This window comes from Anolis carolinensis, unplaced genomic scaffold, assembly GCF_035594765.1.
Source record: "Anolis carolinensis isolate JA03-04 unplaced genomic scaffold, rAnoCar3.1.pri scaffold_8, whole genome shotgun sequence".
Lineage (NCBI taxonomy): Eukaryota > Metazoa > Chordata > Lepidosauria > Squamata > Dactyloidae > Anolis > Anolis carolinensis.
In genome coordinates, this window is record NW_026943819.1 from 17,482,377 (window position 1) to 17,502,482 (window position 20,106).

At 38.0% G+C, this 20,106-nt stretch overlaps 1 protein-coding gene and 1 long non-coding RNA gene across 2 annotated transcripts in view; one reads left to right on the top strand and one right to left on the bottom strand.

The window, feature by feature from the left end:
• LOC103280178 (uncharacterized) overlaps window positions 1-20,106 on the top strand; it is a 111,966-nt gene that overhangs the window by 52,544 nt on the left and 39,316 nt on the right. The window lies entirely within an intron of this gene.
• Window positions 644-14,707, bottom strand: stt3a (STT3 oligosaccharyltransferase complex catalytic subunit A). The gene is made up of 18 exons (XM_003225712.4): window positions 14,570-14,707; window positions 11,618-11,737; window positions 11,336-11,396; window positions 10,584-10,705; window positions 9,884-10,029; window positions 9,015-9,105; window positions 8,191-8,297; window positions 7,401-7,565; window positions 6,459-6,639; window positions 6,129-6,284; window positions 5,901-5,992; window positions 5,221-5,376; window positions 4,459-4,647; window positions 3,445-3,561; window positions 3,157-3,259; window positions 2,533-2,721; window positions 1,358-1,473; window positions 644-912 (listed from the first exon to the last, which is right to left on the bottom strand). The coding sequence occupies exons 2-18, from the start codon at window positions 11,703-11,705 to the stop codon at window positions 874-876; spliced, it is 2,118 nt and encodes a 705-aa protein (XP_003225760.1). The 5' UTR covers window positions 11,706-11,737; window positions 14,570-14,707; the 3' UTR covers window positions 644-873.

Consider the following 20,106-nt stretch of genomic DNA (forward strand, 5'->3'; position numbering starts at 1 on the left):
ATCTGAATATATTTTTCCAACAAAACCCCATGATGGATTCATCTCAGGGTCACCATAAGTCATAGATGCCTCAAAGGCACACAATAACAACAACTGAAAACAAGATCTCGGCCCATTTCAATGGATAGAATAGGTAGGAAAATAAGGCAGCCCTTATATTATTATTATTATTGATAAAACGACATAGTATGACACAGCAAACAAGATAGATATGCTGGATTTCGTATCACAAAATCACAAGTCGAACACTTCCCAAGCTTTTAGGACTGTGTGATGTATTTTCGGATGATGCATGCAGATCCCGGTCGGGTGGCCTTTTGCAGTTGGCAGATCGTAATTTTGTCAATGTCTATTGTTTCCAAATGCTGGTTGAGATCTTTTGGCACGGCACCCAATGTGCCGATCACCACCGGGACCACCTGCACTGGTTTCTGCCAGTCTTTGAAGTTCAATCTTGTCCTGATAGCGGCTGAGTTTATTATTATTATTATTATTATTATTATTATTATTATTATTATTATTGTAAACGTAGACAGGAAAGTGCTAAGCTATACCTGCTTTTTGTTTTAAAGATGTATACTCATTGAAGACTGCTACCATTCATTGCAAGTGAAGAGGCAGTAGGAAACAAGCAACATAAGGATTTTTTTCCATCTCTTTCTTTAATGATCTTACCATAAAGCTACTGTCTTGGCTTTGGTAGCTGGTTTGTATTTATAAAAATCATTCAATCTAATACAGGTTTCAATGCATGAGGGCGGGACATTTCTGGACGTTTAGATCCCAGTTCCTTATTGATAACAGTATAAAAAAATCATCTGCTTCACAGGCAAAGGCTCTATCAGTGCTTATTATAATACACCTGAAGGCAAATTACGTTCTTGACAATCCACGATTATCCAGGTCCTTCACCTGTTAGGATAAAAAAATTAACCGCATTAATGTTCTACATTTCAATTTCAGCAGGGAGAAGATCCCTAATCAATTTAAAAAGCAGGACTTCTAGATTATTTTGACAGCAATTACTTCCTCAATATAGCTCAATATGAGCTAGCAGACATGGACTGGAACTACGTTTCCTATTAATGTGCCTCTTTCACCTGCCATAAACGGCCCCTTCCTTTCATTCTTAGTTCACTCCTCTCCCTTCTATAGACTTCATAGGTTTAAATAACTTTTCAGTTCTGTATAATTTCCAACAAATTGTGTCACAGCATATGTAACACATTACAAATGCCTACTCAAATAACCTGGGCTTCATCCTCAAACAAAGAGGCTGCAAGAAGACATTGGTTGGTAACTGACTGCACAGAACCCAAATGGTTTTTGACTCTCCCTATCCTAAGTTATTGCTTACTTTGTATATTCGGACTAGCCAATGTTCTGTAGTATATGCCTCCTCCAGTACGTCCAGCTCAAAGTCTTTGTTACCAATCTCTGCATTTCGCACTCTGTCATAACCTGGAGGGCGCTCTGGAAATAATGGGGGAAGAAAATGATTAAAAGAAGCTTTTCTAATGCCCTCCTGCCACATCATTATGTTAACTTTATCATCCTAGGGGGGAAAAGCTATAGGGAATATCTGGAAACATCAAGATGTTCAAGTTGAGTATCCTATGACCAAAATACTTGGGATTAGAAGTGTTTGGGATTCCCCCCACACGCACACGTTTTGGAATACCTGCATTAGCACATACATACATAATGGAGTATCTTGGAGATGGGATCAAAGTCTAAACGTGAGATTCATTTATGTTTTATATACACAGCTTGATGGTAATCTTACATAGTTTGGATCCAGGACTCCTGTAGATACCAAATCTGTGGAAGCTCAAGTCCCATTCTATACAATGGTACTGTAAATTGATGTCTCTTTTAGGAAATGGCAAAATCAAGGCTGATTTTTTTTTTGCATTTTTAAAACATTGATACAGAATCCGTAGAGGGCTGACCTTGCAATATATTAAATATGTTTGCATAAGATGTCCACTGAACTATCAAAAAGCACTAACCAAAAGGGGTCACTAATCTCAGACAAATTCAGATTTTGGAGTATTTTGGATTTCCAGATAAGGGATGTTTAACCTTTACTCACCTCATCAATGCACAGCAATACAATGTAAGAGTAATGTGCAAAGGGGAATAAGGAGAAGCAAAGAAAATGTGATAGAATTTACGGCAAGGTTCACCACCACTATCACAAGCTTATTATGCTACATTATGCTCCCAAAACTGGGAGAATCAGGTAGTACATGTAATTGTTTTCTACTGCCCTGGAGACAAGGACTCAATGGAGCCATGGGTTCAAATAACAAGAAAGGAGATTCCACCTGAACTTCCTGACAGTAAGAGGTGTTCAGCAATGGAACTGCCTCAAAGTGTGGTGGAAGCTCCTTCCTTTGAGGTTTTTACACAGAGGCTGAATGGCCATCTGTTCAGGGTACTTTGGTTGTGCTTTTACTGCATTATAAAGGTTTGAACTGGATGCTTCCTGGGGTGTCTTCCCATTCTATAATTCTAAAAACCACTCACTGGCTTCTGTGTACACTTGTCCAAAACGGTAGTAGCACATCTTGTACATAAGGCAGTTCAGCAGCACAGGAGAGCCCTCCCTGTCCACACGGAACTCTCCAGTCGGCGTGTAGTAATCGTGCTCCTTTATGTGCTTGCCGGTATCAGTGCTCCCTCCAATTCGTACCATCCATAAAAATTTATTGATATCTACAGAAGGGAAAGCAAAGAGATGAAGCAATCTTCTTCGAAATCAATCTAACACAGTGAAAATATTTGTATTCATTATTTATGCGCTGAAAGGTTTTGATACACTATATATCAAAGATCTCAAAAGAAGAACACTCTTGGCAACCTAATCTCATGTCACAAGCAAAGAAAAATGGCAAATGTCTGGATTAGAAGGGAATTAATGGGCTCTATTGTACTGTAGCAGATGCACATTCTATGCCTTATCACAAAGCAGTGGAGAATATTAACGTAACATTGAAGTCAAGTGTATTTTGGGAATTTTAATGGAAGTTTATTTTATTTCTTCTTAGCATCATCATCATTTAGGTAGATAAGCTTGATGGCCCTTGTACACAGTATGACTACTCTAATTATTTCATAAGATTAAATAACATAATAGAAGCTTGAGTTTACCATCTGAAGAGTATCCAGTGAGGCCTCCAAATATTACCAGCACATAGCTGACGTCCAGCTCTCTCATAATCTCATATGCTCGCTCTTCTGTGGATGCCATGGCCTGAAATGAAATAACTTCAAAGTTCTCTGCACATTCATCACATGCTTTAAATTAATTGTTAATACATAATTTAAGGATCAAAGTCAACTTAAGAAATAAGATGTGAATTTCCAATTATGTGAGAAAATGCAACATAACTTCATAGCACAATGCAAATGGTACAAAGAAAACAGGTAATTTCCTACCTGTCCAACTCGGGAAATGTGGGTGTTGTTCCATGTGTTGTTATCCACAAGAATCGTTCGGTTTGCCATAGCTGTTATCTGATACCCATAATCCCACCAGGACATAACCTTTGCATCCTGAACCAAATACAACATTGAAATTAACATGCTTTCTCAGAATTTACATACATAAAAGGCAATAAATATACTTGAACTAAATTGTGCTGGTAGAAGGAAAATCTAAATGTTAGGGGTTTTTTTTTCCTGACCAAGTATCCTAAATCTGTTTGTTAAGTGGCAGTGCAAACCTAGGAATAAAACAGGAGTTTTACCAAGTATAATGAAAACGTAACATGCTGAAAATTATTTTATTTAACTAGGAAAAACCAACGAAATGGAGGAATTGCATCTATTGCATTGCATAATTTATTTTTCATTAGTTAGAGAACCATTATGGAAGTGATGCCGACAGTGTTTTTGCTCCTCCAAACCACGACGCTAAGAGTCAGCATATATTCGTACAGCAGGAAGAAACAGGAATATTAGTAAACATTCCCAAAAGACAACTGTCTTTTCACGTCATGGTATTATGAGAATATAAAGGAAAATATATAGTCAGCCACATGTTTTAATGGAAGCTAATATATACAGATGCCCTAAATATAAAACTTAATTGAATATGAAGATCACATTCAGAGGGCCTACTCATTGTTCTTCTGCTTTCTGAAACTATACTGGTGACAATGAGAAAGAGGGCTCTTTGGGTTCCAGCATATTATTTCTCAGATTTCCCCTTTTCATTCTCTCTTGATTATTTTATTCCTGCTATTTGCCATAGCTTCTCTATCTGTTAACAGGTTGATTCATCTAACTATCGCTAACTCTGTCAAAATGAGAACGTGATTTTGTTGTTAATCTCAAAAACACTGACTGAGAAGAAATATAAATAAAAGTCTGAGTTTTATATTAGACAGTTTAATATATATGCACTCAATCACTTTGTTCTGATTGTAACCAACTCTGCAGAGAATTTACCTCTGGCGTATTATGACGGAGCCAGTAGTAAGCTTCTCTGAAGTCATCAAATATGATTCTGCTGCCATCCCCACCGCGAGCAGAGAGCACTATGGAAGGGGAAGAGTAGGCTTCACTGGTCACCCAAGTTGAATGGAAAGTGTAAGTGATCAAGAAGAACGCCATGACAAGGATCATGCCACTGGCAACCTACGAAAGCAACAACAATAATAATCAAAGCAAGATTGTAACACATTTGAGTACAAGATGAGGATTGAATACAGCTCTAGAAGCTAAAATACAGCAATTTCCAAGATCCTGAGGTGGGAACCACTGGTTCAAGGATTGCCTCAATTTAATTCCCCTATTCTTCTCATGTTCTAGAGCAGGACTTAAAAGTTTTCCACTTGCAACTCCTTCAGCCTGGGAAATTTTTATGTGATCCCAGGTATATAGATATATAAAATAGGTATAAACAGCAAACATTTACTGATAATAAATCAGTTTTTGCAAGTTGTGCTAAACAGGATGATTTTCCTTTGTATGGAGTACAATTAAAGCAGAGTACACTGTAAACACTGAATGTTGCTGCTGACAGATTTGCATCAACATGTGGCATTCAGAAACCTTTTGCTGTTGCCGATTTTTTTGTGACCCCAATATCAAGTTAAGGGGATCCCCACAGTTTAAGAAACTGTTCTAGAGGAGCACTCTGCATCTACACTTCCACCTGTCCCATAAATACAAACAAATAATTACAACTGATCTCTCACAGACACTCACTTCATTTTTGATTGGGTAAGTAGAATCCTGTTGCTTTTTCGACTTCTTGTCCGATCGGCTGATATCTAAATTCTTCATATAAGTGGATAACACTTGAGACACGCCAATCCCAGACAGAATACACATAACGGGAGCCAATACCAGCATGAGACGAACCTACAACACAAAGGTGTGTTGAGAATCTGGCCAAATAACACCTGGAGACAAAAAATGAGTTCTTGGGACACAGGGAGTCACAAACAGCCTTCTCCACGTTAATTAGCATTAAATATTATTTGCAAGGTCAACCCGACTCGTTCACTGTGTTTCTGGAGGACTGTGTGGAAGTTTTTTTCTGTTTCTGGGCTCTTCCTAAGCACATGGTCTAAAGAGGCAAGGCTAGCAGCCACTAGTTCTATATAACACTACGTAACACATTTTTGTTCCTGCGCTAAAAATGTCATTTCTTAATTGGTTCTATTAGAAAAAAACTTGGCAGCCACAAAAACGGCATTTCTGGAGTATAACAACTACTTTCAAAGTAAGGATTGCACAATTAAACAGGAAATAAATCTTTCAAACCAGGAACAGAAAATTTTTCAAATTGCTCTTTATAACAGTCTTGCCAATATAGTCAAACAGGGGGTAAAATGCTAGCAAAACCAAATCTATCTCATACAAGACCAAAATTAATTACTCACCATCACAGCAGAAAAGTACATGCTGGTCACACCATACATGATTATAAAAATGCGGGCATCGGAAAGGTTACTGAAACAGTAATACAGACCAACTGTAGAAGAAGGAGAGATGAGTGAGTTGCTAGGCAAGAACACCTTTAAAAATCCTCCTTTAAGATGGTAAGTAAAGTTTCTACTCCTTTAAAGGAGAACTCTGCTATGATATTATACACAATATGACATACAAACCTGGAAACATGAAAACAAGAAGCTGAAGATCAAAATAATAAGACGACCACGTAGTAGGTTGGTGCTCAGAAACTGAAGCGATGATGGGTATATTATTCTTTGCATAGGAAGGATCAAGGAGTGAGTAGAAGCGGCCAGTCCATGGGGAGATTTTCCCTGTTGACAAAATAAAACCATCTAAAATCATACAGGTATATTACAAGCAGAATTGAAATATTTGGGGGTGTCTTACTACATTTTCATTATGTCCTATTTATAGCAATCTTATATACACAAAGTTTCCAAATCTGCCTTTCGAAGAAAATGCTATTGCCATTGGCATCACCATACCTGTTAGCATCAGCACAGCTCCAATGGACAGAAGGACAAATCCCACTAGTGAAATCACACTCCTGAAGAGAATCTCGAATTGCTGAGGGTTCAGTTTGCTGCGCAAATAATCCACAAAGGCATGGATCTGACACAGGCCAAATACACCCAAGGCAGCCATGTGTTCAGATGACAAGACAGGCTGCAGAACAAAAAATACATAAGCATACTTACACTGCATGACAATCAAATAACTTTTCTATGTCCAAGAGTCTCACATAAGCCAACCTGTTGTCATAAAGTATTATTAGCAGCAGATAGGTGCTAATAAAGCAGTTAGGCAAATGCTTCATGTGATAACCACAAAGTTCTACCTATGGGCCCATTTGTTTTTACCTGCTACAGACTTGATTACCTTGATTATTGCATATTTTTCTGTTATAACTAGTGCTTGATGACACATCATACATACTTCAGCACAAGATGGGGAAAATGGGTAAGAAAATCCCCATGAGTCTTCATAGGGCCATGAAGAATAACGGTGATCCATATTGAGGTAGTTCATGTTATGAGAAAAAATAGCTTCATAAGAGCTCAATTTAGCTTAATATAAAAATAAAAAAATGCTATTTAAAATGAACTCCGGCTACTTTTTCATTCTTAGCATTACATGTAAATTAGCTCATAAACATTTTGGTCATTGTGGTTACAAGAACCTTAAGAATTTGAAAAAGTCCACAAATATGATAATGTTATGTGGGTAGTATAATAATGAGATAATATGGTTCTATTAGCAGAAGAAAGTCATTATATTAAAATATTAGAATAGATTATTATTATCTTGCTAAATGAGGAAAGTAACTTAATTTTTCTTTTCACAGCTTTTCTTCTTGCAAATTTGCACACAATTCAAAATCACCGATTTCCCCCTCCCAGTCTCTACCAGAACTGCCAATTACTCACCTGGAAGCCAACAAAAGAAATCTGCATCGACAAGATGGTTCCTAAGCAGTACACGGTGCAATAAGCAACATATATCCGGTGGGAAAACCGTCCAGTCAGCATCAGCACCAAGACATGAAGGGGAATGAGGTTAATCAAAAACACATAGCCTCCCCATGAAGAAACCTGAAAGAGACAAGATGTACATTTCCAAATATAACAAAGATTCAGGTCTCTTGCATGGCAAGAGTAATCATCACAAAAGTAGTTCTGTTTCTGAGAAGTCCAGAAGAGCCTTTTTCTTATCACATTAAAATAGCACTGTATTGTATGTATTTATATTCCACTTTTTATCTCTTGACTGAGATGCAAAACACCACTATTACAACACAGCCTTGCAGAACTGCTGACAGAATATATTACCCAAAAGTTGTTCTGAACCAGTAGAAAACAGTTGTTGTTTCAATCTGAAGATCATAGAACTTAAGGCCATCGTATTTGTTTGTGATTTGTGAGAATTCCCTTTATAAATACGTTTCCTGGCACCAACCCATTCTTGCATCAAAATTCTAAGCACAATATTTTTGCAGGAGAAATCCTTATTATTAATATTTTAATCTCTAACAACAATTGTGGCAATGAGCTGAGTTAGAGTGGTAACAAGAGAACAAAACATGCAACTTGAGAGACAGCTACAGCCCAAATTTAATGAATTCAACCCAGTAGTGAACATAGAAGGACAATCAACTGTTTAATATAGCTGACAAATAGTAAATAACTGCTTTTACAGTGCCTTGAATTTATCATTTACCATGTAGAAATAGGCAAGTGCACACATAGCTGCCCAGTAGATGGAACCTGTTTTCACTGCTTTAATCCACATGTAGTAAGTCAGAAGCATACAGAATATGGCAATACCTGGAAAAATAGTTACAGAAGTGAAGCTTAGTATATTTTAGACCAAATAAATGTAACTGCTTAAAGGTTTTTAGCATAGTAAAGCATAAGATAACACTTTCAATTATTTCTGACAATTTCACTTTTTTATAGCATTTCACCATAGATACAAATACAAATTTCCTTTCAAACATTTTTGAGCTAGTGCAATAGTAATGCCAAGGGATATACAGGATTATACTTTCATGTGAAACATTTTAAAACAATACATTTTTCTTTGTAGTCAACTTTAAAATAGGTTCTAACGGAAGTTCATATGCAACTTGGCATATTTCACATACAGAAAAGCTGATGGCAAAACAGTAACAAAACATCCCAGAAAACTATATTTTACAAAAAATTAAAGAAATGAACATCTATGATATAAAACATGTATTACATCAAAAGACATGAAGATTTATTTTTCTTCTTCTAAAAAAAAGACAGTCTGCTTTTTCACAATTTTTAGTTTAAAAACAAGGTTATTCCAGTTTTTCATCCCATGTTCCAGGCACATAAAGTACATTACAGGAATAACAGACCAAGTCAATTAGCTATATCAATCATGAGGCACCAACTGTTGACAGAGGTAATGAAATGTTTCACAAAAAACAGAGTACAGTACTGAGAGCTGAGTAAAGTGCCTTTTGTGATATAAAAGAAATAACTGATGCTGTTCACATAAAAAAGTGATCTCACCTTCATTGTCATAGGACCCAGCAACAGAACGCGAAATGTATCCTGGCACCACAGCAATCATGGCAGCGGCCAAGAGACCTGCCCCTGCATCCTAGCCAGAAAAATAAACATACACATTGATGATCAAACTGTTAACAGTACCTATAATAAAAGAGAAATGGTAAGTAGATGTAAATATTGTTACATGTAAAAGTAAGTGGTGAGATAATACATAGAACTAAGAACAAATATATTATCTTGCAAGGCCATGTGTACGTGAAGGGAGGGGGCAGAAGGGATACAACCTCTTCCAGCAGCAAAAACCAGCAATAAAAAGGAAAAGTATTTCTAGCTGAACCTCCTATAAATGTGACTTATTTTATCACTTACTGATTATCTCACCACAAAGTGACAAACAATTGCTATGTCTTTATAATTGGACCCATCTCCAAGCAGATTATCTGGAAGTCAAGCAAACTTTGTTTCCAATAAACTGAAACCTTGAGAGTTTACATTTATACTGATCACCAAAGCCTGTTTTTCAAGGCACACCAACACAAAGTTTTTCATTTTCTTCTTCTTTTTCAAAGTTAATTATCTATAGTAAGATCTGGACAGATCAAGAAGCTATCATGGTAAAAGAATGTCCCTGTTCAACATCCAGGGAAGGGCAGGATTTTCTTGTTGCGAGGATGAAACTTCCTGTGAAACATCACTGTTGCATCTCAAAACTCAACAAAAGGCTGCATATATGAAATTAACTGTTTCCTGAATTAAGAACTGATTGACAGATTAAATAAAGACCAATGACTAGAAATTAACACCAATATTCTAAGCATTTCTGCAGCAAAGCACAAATTAGTTAAGCAAGTATTCTTCGTCTTTTTTACCTTGAGCTCTTTGGTGAGATGATAGGTCACTATGGTAGTGAAAGAGGAAAAAAGGGGAGCCAAAAATACACAGACGTTTCGGATGTCAATTGTAATGTGGAAGAAATGTAGAACATGATAGATTGCTGCTGATGTGATCATTAAACCTGAGATAAAGGGAAAAGGAGTTGCAATTACTGGGGTGTCAATACTTTTCCAGAAATAAAACTGCAGAATGAAACTGGTATAAGACTCGACAAATATAAGCTAGATTTCACTGAGAAAAGGGGTTGATTTTTGTCTCAAAACCAAAAATTAGAGGCTCTCAGATACTTGTAGGATATTTTATGTAGATGAACTTAGGCTATAACCATTCTAATTGGACAAATACTATGCAGATAAATACTCCTCAATCCAACAGCCAACACGATATACAATTTGAGAGTTGCATTACGATCAAGGATCAAATCTTAAGGAAACCCACTGATAAGTGGGAAACCCACATGGTAAGTCAAACTCTCTCAGCCTCAGCAGAAGACAATAGCAAACCTCTGCTGAATAAATCTTGCCAAACAAATCCTATGATGGGTGAACTTGAAGGCACATAGCAACTATTCTTGAATCACTTTTGTCATCATCCAGGAGCTTCCACTCATCTAGCTTATTTAATAGAGTTACAACATTCTGTGCCACCAACATTTAAGAACCACTTTTACTTTACCTGGATAAATCGTTCCACCAATGATTCTCCCCAATGGATACCATGCTCTATCATCAAACCAGTTGTGAAATTTGTAAAAGCCCTCTTCTGACAGGAAGCGAGTTGTGCGGTAGTTAAAATACCTGTTATATCAACAGAAACCTAACTTATTTAGTTGCTCTACTATTTGCAACTCTTCGTATTACAGTTTCAGGCTTCAACTAAATTGCTCATGTGGAAGCACTCCCAGATTAATGTACAAATCAGTGCCAATTTGTCTGCCAAACATTTTTTTCTAGTCAGGAAATGGCGCTCTTACTTAATCCATTTGAAAGCATTCCAAATCATAAATAAATATTTGCCTAATTATCCACTCTGCTCTGTGAATGAGCAGAGAAAACCTGTTGTCAATTTCCAATGGATTACTATGCATTATTTAACATGCAGCAGTATATAGTGTTTTGCATCCCTATGAGCATCTACATATCTGCCTTATATATTATCTTCCAACAAATGAATTTTGGAAAAAGAGATTCCACTTGGACTCACAGCTTTAAAAAATAATTTGGAAAATACAATTTCTCTCACGTTTAAATTAAAAATCAATTCTCTATTATATCCAGACAAATCTGACCAGGCAAACTCATTGAGTAACCCCATAAAATTTATCTTGAAAGATTCTCATGAATACATGTTGAAGCAATTTTTTTCATCTTTTAACATACAGTAGGGCAAATTAAAATAAACTGAAAGAAAGCAAGAGGACGACTTACGGATCAAATTCATGGATAACGCTCTCAAACCTCAGAACAGAAAAAAGTCTTGTAGAGAAAGCTGCAACAGAAAAAGGAAGGAATATTTACATACTTGTACCAAGTAATTGACTTTAATGCTAGGCTTTTTACTGTCAAGAAACCTAATATGATGGAAAATGTTACAGTCGTAACATAAGCCTTTAGAGTATGGGGGGGGGGGGGGGAACCTGAAGGCCAAGCATCAAGATTCAATATGAATAAAATATACATCATCCTCCACAGGCAGGACATTAAACTTACACAGCACAGCTGCCATTGAAAGAATGAGGAGTTTGAGGAGGGTGTCCTGCTTTTCATAGGACAAGCGGAGGAAGCCGAACTTGGTCATTTTGATAAATTCAGCAAAAAATACTTTAAAATCTGAAAGGAAAAGAACAAAGATATATAAGCAGAACTTTAAAAAATAAATACTGCAAACTATTCCTTTTTTCCATATTTTGTCTTAGCAGTAGCCTTTTGTCCTGAATATACATTATGCATTAGGACAATCAAATGCTGAGGCACAGCTGTATCTTTAACAACTAGATACATTATATAGACTTATATATACAAAGACCCAGACAGGATTACATTGGGCATTTTCAAGTCCTCTTGCTCTACAAACCCAGCCTAAGGAAACTCAAGGTCTCCAGATGTTTTGTGATTGTAATTCCCATCAACATTCACAACTGGTTATGCCAACCATGCTAATGGGAGTTGCAATCCAACATCTCGAGCCACCATTTCCCAATCTGCACAAAAACAAACAAACAAGGTCAATGTCCAACTCACATAGTTTTACATCACTTGCGGCACCAAGGTTTTTTTTTATTCTTGCGATTGGGTTGGAGGATAGATATGCACATACTCAAGATATTGATGGAGAGTATCTTAATATATTCCATGTTTTTGTCACATTTTCATCATCTTACTCACATCACCGACTCAACAGACACTTATCTATTAAGTAACAGCTACTTCCATAAAGGGCGATGTCTTCGCTGATACAAAGGATTCATCCCATTAAGCAAGCTCTTGGGAGACTAAAAATGTATTCTGTTTCTGAAGATGTGTATTATATGACTACAATACAGCAAGACAATGTGCATATTTACTGCAAGATGAATTAATGCTGTAGACTACGTGTTCAGAAAATAACGACAATGAAGTTTTTTCACTCATAAAAATCTCAAGCAGTATAATTCTTAAAAAGTGTAGAAAAAGATGCTTTCTATGGCACTTCTGTGCTGTAGGTATCTACTCCAGAGACATATTTTATGGAGTTATAAAGTCTTTTACAAGGTGGAAGGGGGATACTGCAGCACAGCTAGGAAAGCACTTTGTACTATGTAAAAGTAACACTACACTAGCAGTCCCAAGATGAATACATATGTCACAGAAACCTATGTAACGACATACAATCATATATGAAATTGCAGCTTCTGTGAAAAAAGAAAATTGTAGAATTTCAAATATTTGCCAAAACATTTTTTTGAAACAGAAGGACTTTTGTTGAAATAGAATATTGATGTGTGCAAATTAAGTTGCTTCTGACTGAGTAAAGTCAACACTCCCGTTAAACCCTATACTTACTTATTCTGTCTGGCATTAGTACTCCACAGCCTCAGGGCATGGATTTATCTTCTATTGTCAGAGGCCTTTAATTAGCTATGCTGGGAAATAAACTTGGAGCATGATTTTTGTGGCTGGCAATACTTGGAGTGGTATCCAACATATGTGGAGAACATCAAGGACTGCAGATCTTGCAGTACAGTATTCCATAAGGTCACAGATTCTATAAGGCTAAAATTTATGGGGAGGGAGCCCAGTAAAACTTAAAACTGTCAGCAATAAAGCCCTATATACAAATATACATATTTTAAACCATTAATTAACCCCATTGGGAGCCAAGTTCCCGTACTCTTGGAGCTAGAGCAGTGGTTCTCAACATGTGGATCCCCAGATGTTGTGGTATTCAACTCCCAGAAATCCTAACAGCTGGTAAACTGGCTGGGATTTCTGGGAATTATAGGCCAAAACACCTGGGGATCTACAGGTTGAGAACCACTGATCTACACTCAAACAATTTAGGTCATAAATTGATGGCAGGTATAACAACAACAACAGTACTTTATTTATATACGCAGTTTGAAAACACTTCAACTGCCCTCGCTCAAGGCTATGGAAATCATGGGCTTATAGCTAGTTTTATCTGCAGGCCTTCTGCATGTTAAACTGAGCAATTTAATCTTATGCTGTGTTGGTAATGGTTGTCATTATAATTTTATGCCTTATTGCTTTATACTTACGTGGCAGGATATAAGTAATGTATTATTATTATTATTACTATTATTATTACAATTTTAATTCCCCCCAAAGGCCTGTTCAAATATAAAGGTTTTCACTCCTTTCCAAAATAATTGGAAAAATTGAAGTTTCCGAACACTATTCAAAGGCAGACCCAAGCGGGATGTAACCAATGCATGTAATACCGTGGCCAGGTCTAACTTTTCCAGGAACGTGGTGGGACAGCACCTCTGACTGGCCTTACTCAATCCAGGACCCTTCCACACAGCTGAATAAAATCTCACATTTTCTGCTATGACATGGAATATACGGCAGTGGGGACTCAGATAACCCAGTTCAAAGCCAATATTGTGGGATTTTTATGCCTTGTTTTTCTGGGTTCTATGGCTGTGTGGAAGGTAGGAATTGCAGGCCACAACTGGCAACTTTGAAGGAACCTCTACGTCAGTGGTTCTCAACCTGTGGGTCCCCAGGTATTTTGGCCTTCAACTCCCAGAAATCCCATCCAGTTTACCAGCTGTTAGGATTTCTGGGAGTTGAAGGCCAAAACATTTGGGGTCCCACAGGTTGAGAACCATTGCTAGCCAATCTTGATGTATATGCCTACTTGAATGATCTCCCTCTACACCTGGGTCTCGAGTAGAAAAGGTTAAAGAAGCCCTGCTTCCGGTAACAGTCTTCCTCCCTGAGGCGAGGTTTCCACCCACAGGTGAGCTGTCCTGAGCCTTCCAGCGTGCAGGAATGTGCACACTTTCGACGGGGGTGCATCTCCACTGGGGACTTAGCGCAGTTTGACACCACTTCAACTGCCCTGGCTCAAGGCGATGGAAATCATGGGCCAAGTGGTGTCAAACTGCGCTAAGCCTACAGTGTAGGCGCGCCCACCGCTATTCGACAGGGCCTCACCTGGAACCCGGGAGCCGCTCTCCGTCCCGCTCCCTCAGCCATCCGCTCCGGTTGCACCCACTCCTTGAAGCTGCGCCGGCCCCGCCTTCCCCGGACGACGATTGGACAGCCCGACGTCCGCCACGTCTTTCTCCAGCAGGCGAGTGGAGGAAGCGCCTGCCTGTCAGCCGAGGAGACAGTTGGGAGAGAACGGGCCTCTCCGCCCCCGTCCTCCGATTGGCTGGGAGAGAGAGACCGCCGAGAGAGTGGTTGCAGCTGCCTCGAGGGAAGCACCAAGCTTGGTTGAGAGCGCGGAGGAGTGACGTGTCGTTCTGGGACGACAGGAGGGGGAAAGGGGCGTGGCCTCAGGCGGTCACGTGGCAGGAGAAGGAAGCGTGTCATGCTCTGGAGTCAGAAGCAAGAGAATAAGGGCAAGAGGATCCCAGGATCCTGTTTTTACACATAACATGCTATGCTAGTTTTATATATATGTATATATATATTTGTATATACAATATATTTACAATAATATATAATAACTAGCTGTGCCCGGCCACGCGTTGCTGTGGCGAAGTCTGGTGGTATGGGAAATAAAGTATTGAGGAATTGGTGGTAGTTAAGGTAAAGGGTAAAGGTTTTCCCCTGACATTAAGTCCAGTCGTGTCTGACTCTGGAGGTTGGTGCTCATCTCCATTTCTAAGCCGAAGAGCCGGCGTTGTCCGTAGACTTCTCCAAGGTCATGTGGGATGACTACATGGAGCGGCGTTACCTTCCCGCCGGAGCAGTACCTATTGATGCACTCACATTTGCATGTTTTTGAACTTCTGGGTTGGCAGAAGCTGGGGCTAACAGTGGGGGCTCTCTCCGCTCCCCCAATTCAAACCTGCAGCCTTTCAGTCCAGAAGTTCAGCAGCTCAGCGCTTTAACACGCTGCGCCATCAGGTGATATTATTTCCTAAAGGTTGTGAATATACAATATTTCTGATTGTTTTTGTTTGTTTGTTGGAGGCAAGTATGAATGCTGCAATTAGGAAAAATGATTAGGATGTAATGGCCTTGCAGCTTTAAAGCCTGGCTGTTTCCTCCCTGAGTGAATTTTTTGTTGGGAGGTGTTAGCTGGCCCTGATTGTTTCCTGTCTGGAATTCCCTTGTTTTCAGAGTGGTGTTGTTTGCGATATTTTATGTGCTTCTACTGTCTGTGGCCCTGAGAAAACAGAGGATTTTCCAGACTTTGATGATGGGAATACTTTGTTGGGAGGTGTTAGCTGGCCCTGATTGTTTCCTGTCTGGAATTCCCTTGTTTTCAGAGTGGTGTTGTTTGTGATATTTTATGTGCTTCTACTGTCTGTGGCCCTGAGAAAAGAGGATTTGCCAGACTTTGATGATGGGAATACTTTGTTGGGAGGTGTTAGCTGGCCCTGATTGTTTCCTGTTTGGAATTCCCTTGTTTTCAGAGTGGTGTTGTTTGTGATATTTTATGTGCTTCTACTGTCTGTGGCCCTGAGAAAACAGAGGATTTGCCAGACTTTGGTGATGGGAATACTTTGTTGGGAGGTGTTAGCTGGCCCTGATTGTTTCCTGTCTGGAAATCCCCTGTTTATTTACTGTCCTGGTTTTAGAGATTATATTGTTCTGCATTATTCTATCCCAGTAATTATTTCATATTAAAGTAGAATCTCACTTATCCAACATTTGCTTATACAATGTTCTGGATTATTCAACGCAGTCTGCCTTTTCATAATCAATGTTTTTGTAGTCAGTGTTTTAAATTCATTGTGTGGTAAATTTGTAAATACAGTACAGTAGAGTCTCACTTATCCAACATAAACGGGCCGGCAGAACGTTGGATAAGCGAATATGTTGGATAATGAGGAATTAAGGATAACCCTATTAAACATCAAATTAAGTTATGATTTTACAAATTAAGCACCAAAACATCAAATTTGTCAGAAAAAGTAGTTCAGTACACAGTAATGCTATATAGTAATTACTGTATTTATGAATTTAGCACCAAAATATCACGATATATTGAAAGCCTTGACTACAAAAATGCGTTGGATAATCCAGAACGTTGGATAAGTGAGACTCTACTGTAAATACTACATAGCATTACTGCGCATGGAACTACTTTTTCTGTCAAATTTGTTGTATAATATGATGTTTTGGTGCTTAATTTGTATAACGATTACCTAATTTGATGTTTAATTGGCTTTTCCTGAATCCCTTCTTATTATCCAACATATTCACTTATCCTGCCGGCCTGTTTACGTTGGATAAGTGAGAGACTACTGTATATTTCTAATCTTATATTATCTGCTCACTGTAAAATGCGCACTGAAGTGGATTATATGGTAGTGTGGAGTCAAGATAATCCAGTGCAAAGCAGATAATATAAGATTATAAATGGGTTATATAGCTGTGTTAAAGGGCCTTGAGTCTACACTGCCATATAATCCAGTGCAAATTAGATAATCTGTGGAAGAAGTTTAAGTGAGGCCTAAATCGGCCTGTCCCCTAACTGAAACCTGGCTGTCCCTTGGCTGGTTGCTAGGCAACCAAGTGGGCAGAGATTAGCCCTCTAAACTGGCAGCAATTGGATAAAAAAAATTATTGCTCTCCCTCTAATTAGGACTTTATTTTTCTTTTCTTTTTGTTGTATCAACCTTGAGGCGTGGATGATGGGTTGTGTTGTCAAATTTGGAGGTTGGGGGGCCTGTAGTTTTGTTGTTTTGTGAATTGCCGTGATGCCATCACTCTTTTATATATAGATAGCTGTGCCCGGCCACGCGTTGCTGTGGCGAAGTATGGTGGCATGGGAAATAAAGTATTGAGGAATTGGTGGTAGTTAAGGTATTCATTGTGATATTTTAGTGGTAAATTTGTAAATACAGTACAGTAGAGTCTCATTTATACAACATAAACGGGCCGGCCGAACGTTGGATAAGCAAATATGTTGGATAATAAGGAGGGATTAAGGATAAGCCTATTAAACATCAAATTAAGTTATGATTTTACAAATTAAGCACCAAAACATCATGTTAGACAACAAATTTGGCAGAAAAAGTAGTTCAGTACACAGTAATTCTATGTAGAAATTACTGTATTTATGAATTTAGCACCAAAATATCACAATATATTGAAAGCATTGACTACAAAAATGCGTTGGATAATCCAGAAAGTTGGATAAGCGAGTGTTGGATAAGTGAGACTCTACTGTAATTACTACATAGCATTACTGCGCATGGAACTACTTTTTCTGTCAAATTTGTTGTATAATATGATGTGCTTAATTTGTATAACGATTGCCTAATTTGATGTTTAATTGGCTTTTCCTGAATCCCTTCTTATTATCCAACATATTCACTTATCCTGCCGGCCTGTTTACGTTGGATAAGTGAGACTCTACTGTATATTTCTAATCTTATATTATCTGCTCAGAACTGGATTATATGAGGCTCCTTCTTCACAGCTGTATAAAATGCACACTGAAGTGGATTATATGGTAGTGCGGAGTCAAGATAATCCAGTGCAAAGCAGATAATATAAGATTATAAATGGGTAATATAGCTGTGTGGAAGGGCCTTGAGTCTACACTGGCATATAATCCAGTGCAAATTAGATAATCTGTGGAAGAAGCCTAAGTGAGGCCTAAATCTGCCTGTCCCCTAACTGAAACCTGGCTGTCCCTTGGTTGCTAGGCAACCAAGTGGGCAGAGATTAGCCCTCTAAACTGGCAGCAATTGGATAAAAAAAATTATTGCTCTCCCTCTAATTAGGACTTTATTTTTCTTTTCTTTTTGTTGTATCAACCTTGAGGCGTGGATGATGGGTTGTGTTGTCAAATTTCGAGGTTGGGGGGCCTGTACTTTTGTTTTGTGAGTCGCCGTGATGCCATCACTCTTTTATATATATAGATAGAGATTATAACATATTGTATATACATATAATATTCATAATATTGTATTGTAATACGATATACTAATACGAAATAATATTAATTATATATTATATTTTACATGTAATATTACTAATAATATTACAATATATTGATACAGTACAATATAGTAATTTATTAGCAGTATTGTACTATGCTAATAATATTTGTATGTGACGGCGCGAGTGGCGCCATCTATATGTCAAACTATAAGTTTCAAGATTTGAATTGTTGTATCATGCCTGATTTTGCCCTTACCCTGTAAATATAGTTGGATTGGTTATTTATATCTGTCAATCAATGTTGTTTGTACCTGTTATATTGCTCACTCAGCAAAACTGTTTGGCTCCACCTCTTCCTGGAGTAGGACTGTGTTTCCTCCTTTTCATTCCACTCTATCGGATGGACGTGAAAGAGAGGCTTGGCTCTGAAAGCCCTTCCAAAGTTACCTCTCAGCACCAATTCTGAGGTTCTTACCCTTGGGACTCACACTTCATGTTCAGGGCCAACCTGAACAACGTTGAGGAGTCTCAAGCGCCTTCACATCAGTCCTTTGGCAACAGAGGAAGACTCTTGTCTTCAGATATAGGTCATTGGACTGAGGCTGAGTTTGCTCCGGGATTCACAGCCAGAGAAAGAGGGATCTGGACAAGCTTCATGGACTTAAACAATCAAAGACTGTAATGTATATTTTCTTTTACCCCCTTTGTGAAGAATAAACCCAGTTTTTGAGTTAACTACAGTGTTTTGGTCCTTGGGAGTTCCAGTTTCCCTAAAGGAGGGCAAGAAGCAATCCCCTGGGGAAAGATGTCACGTCCATGCCTCTTTCACTAAGAGTTTACAGCCCCAGGCGCGACGGCACATTGTATGTCAATTTAATTTGTAAGCCGCTCTGAGTCCCCTTCGGGGTGAGAAGGGCGGCATATAAATGTAGCAAATAATAAATAAATAATACACGTTAGACCTCAAACTTGGCATTGGACAGATCCTTTCCAAGTATTGTCATAAGTAAAAGGTAAAGGTACCTGAAAACCTGAAAAAAGGTAAAGGTACCTGAAAACAAGCCCTGAAAACATGGCTATGTGCCCAGGCTTTCGAAGATTAAATGATAAAGATGACCCGGACTGATTTACGGCTACAGCACGAGGATTTTGGATGAATGGATTTTAATCATATGTTTTATATTTTTATATTGTTTTAATTGGATTTTCATTGCTGTTTTAATTATGTGTAGGCATCGAATTGTTGCCAATTTTGTACGCCACCCTGAGTCCCTTCGGGTGAGAAGGGTGGGATATAAATGTTAGAAATAAAATAAATAAATTTAATATGTAATCTAATAATATACTAATAATATTGTAATAAAATAACACTAATATATTACATATAATTGTAATATTATATTACAATTACTCCATAATATTAATATAATTATGCAATAATAATTATATTATAATAGTATAATTGTAATATATTACTTCCCTCCAGTGATAATTAATATCACTGGAGGGAAGTATATTGGAGGCAAAGTTGAAGTATTCAAGCACCAAAACATGTTATACAACAAATTTGACAGAAAAAGCAGTTCAATACGCAGTAATGTTATGTTGTAATTACTGTATTT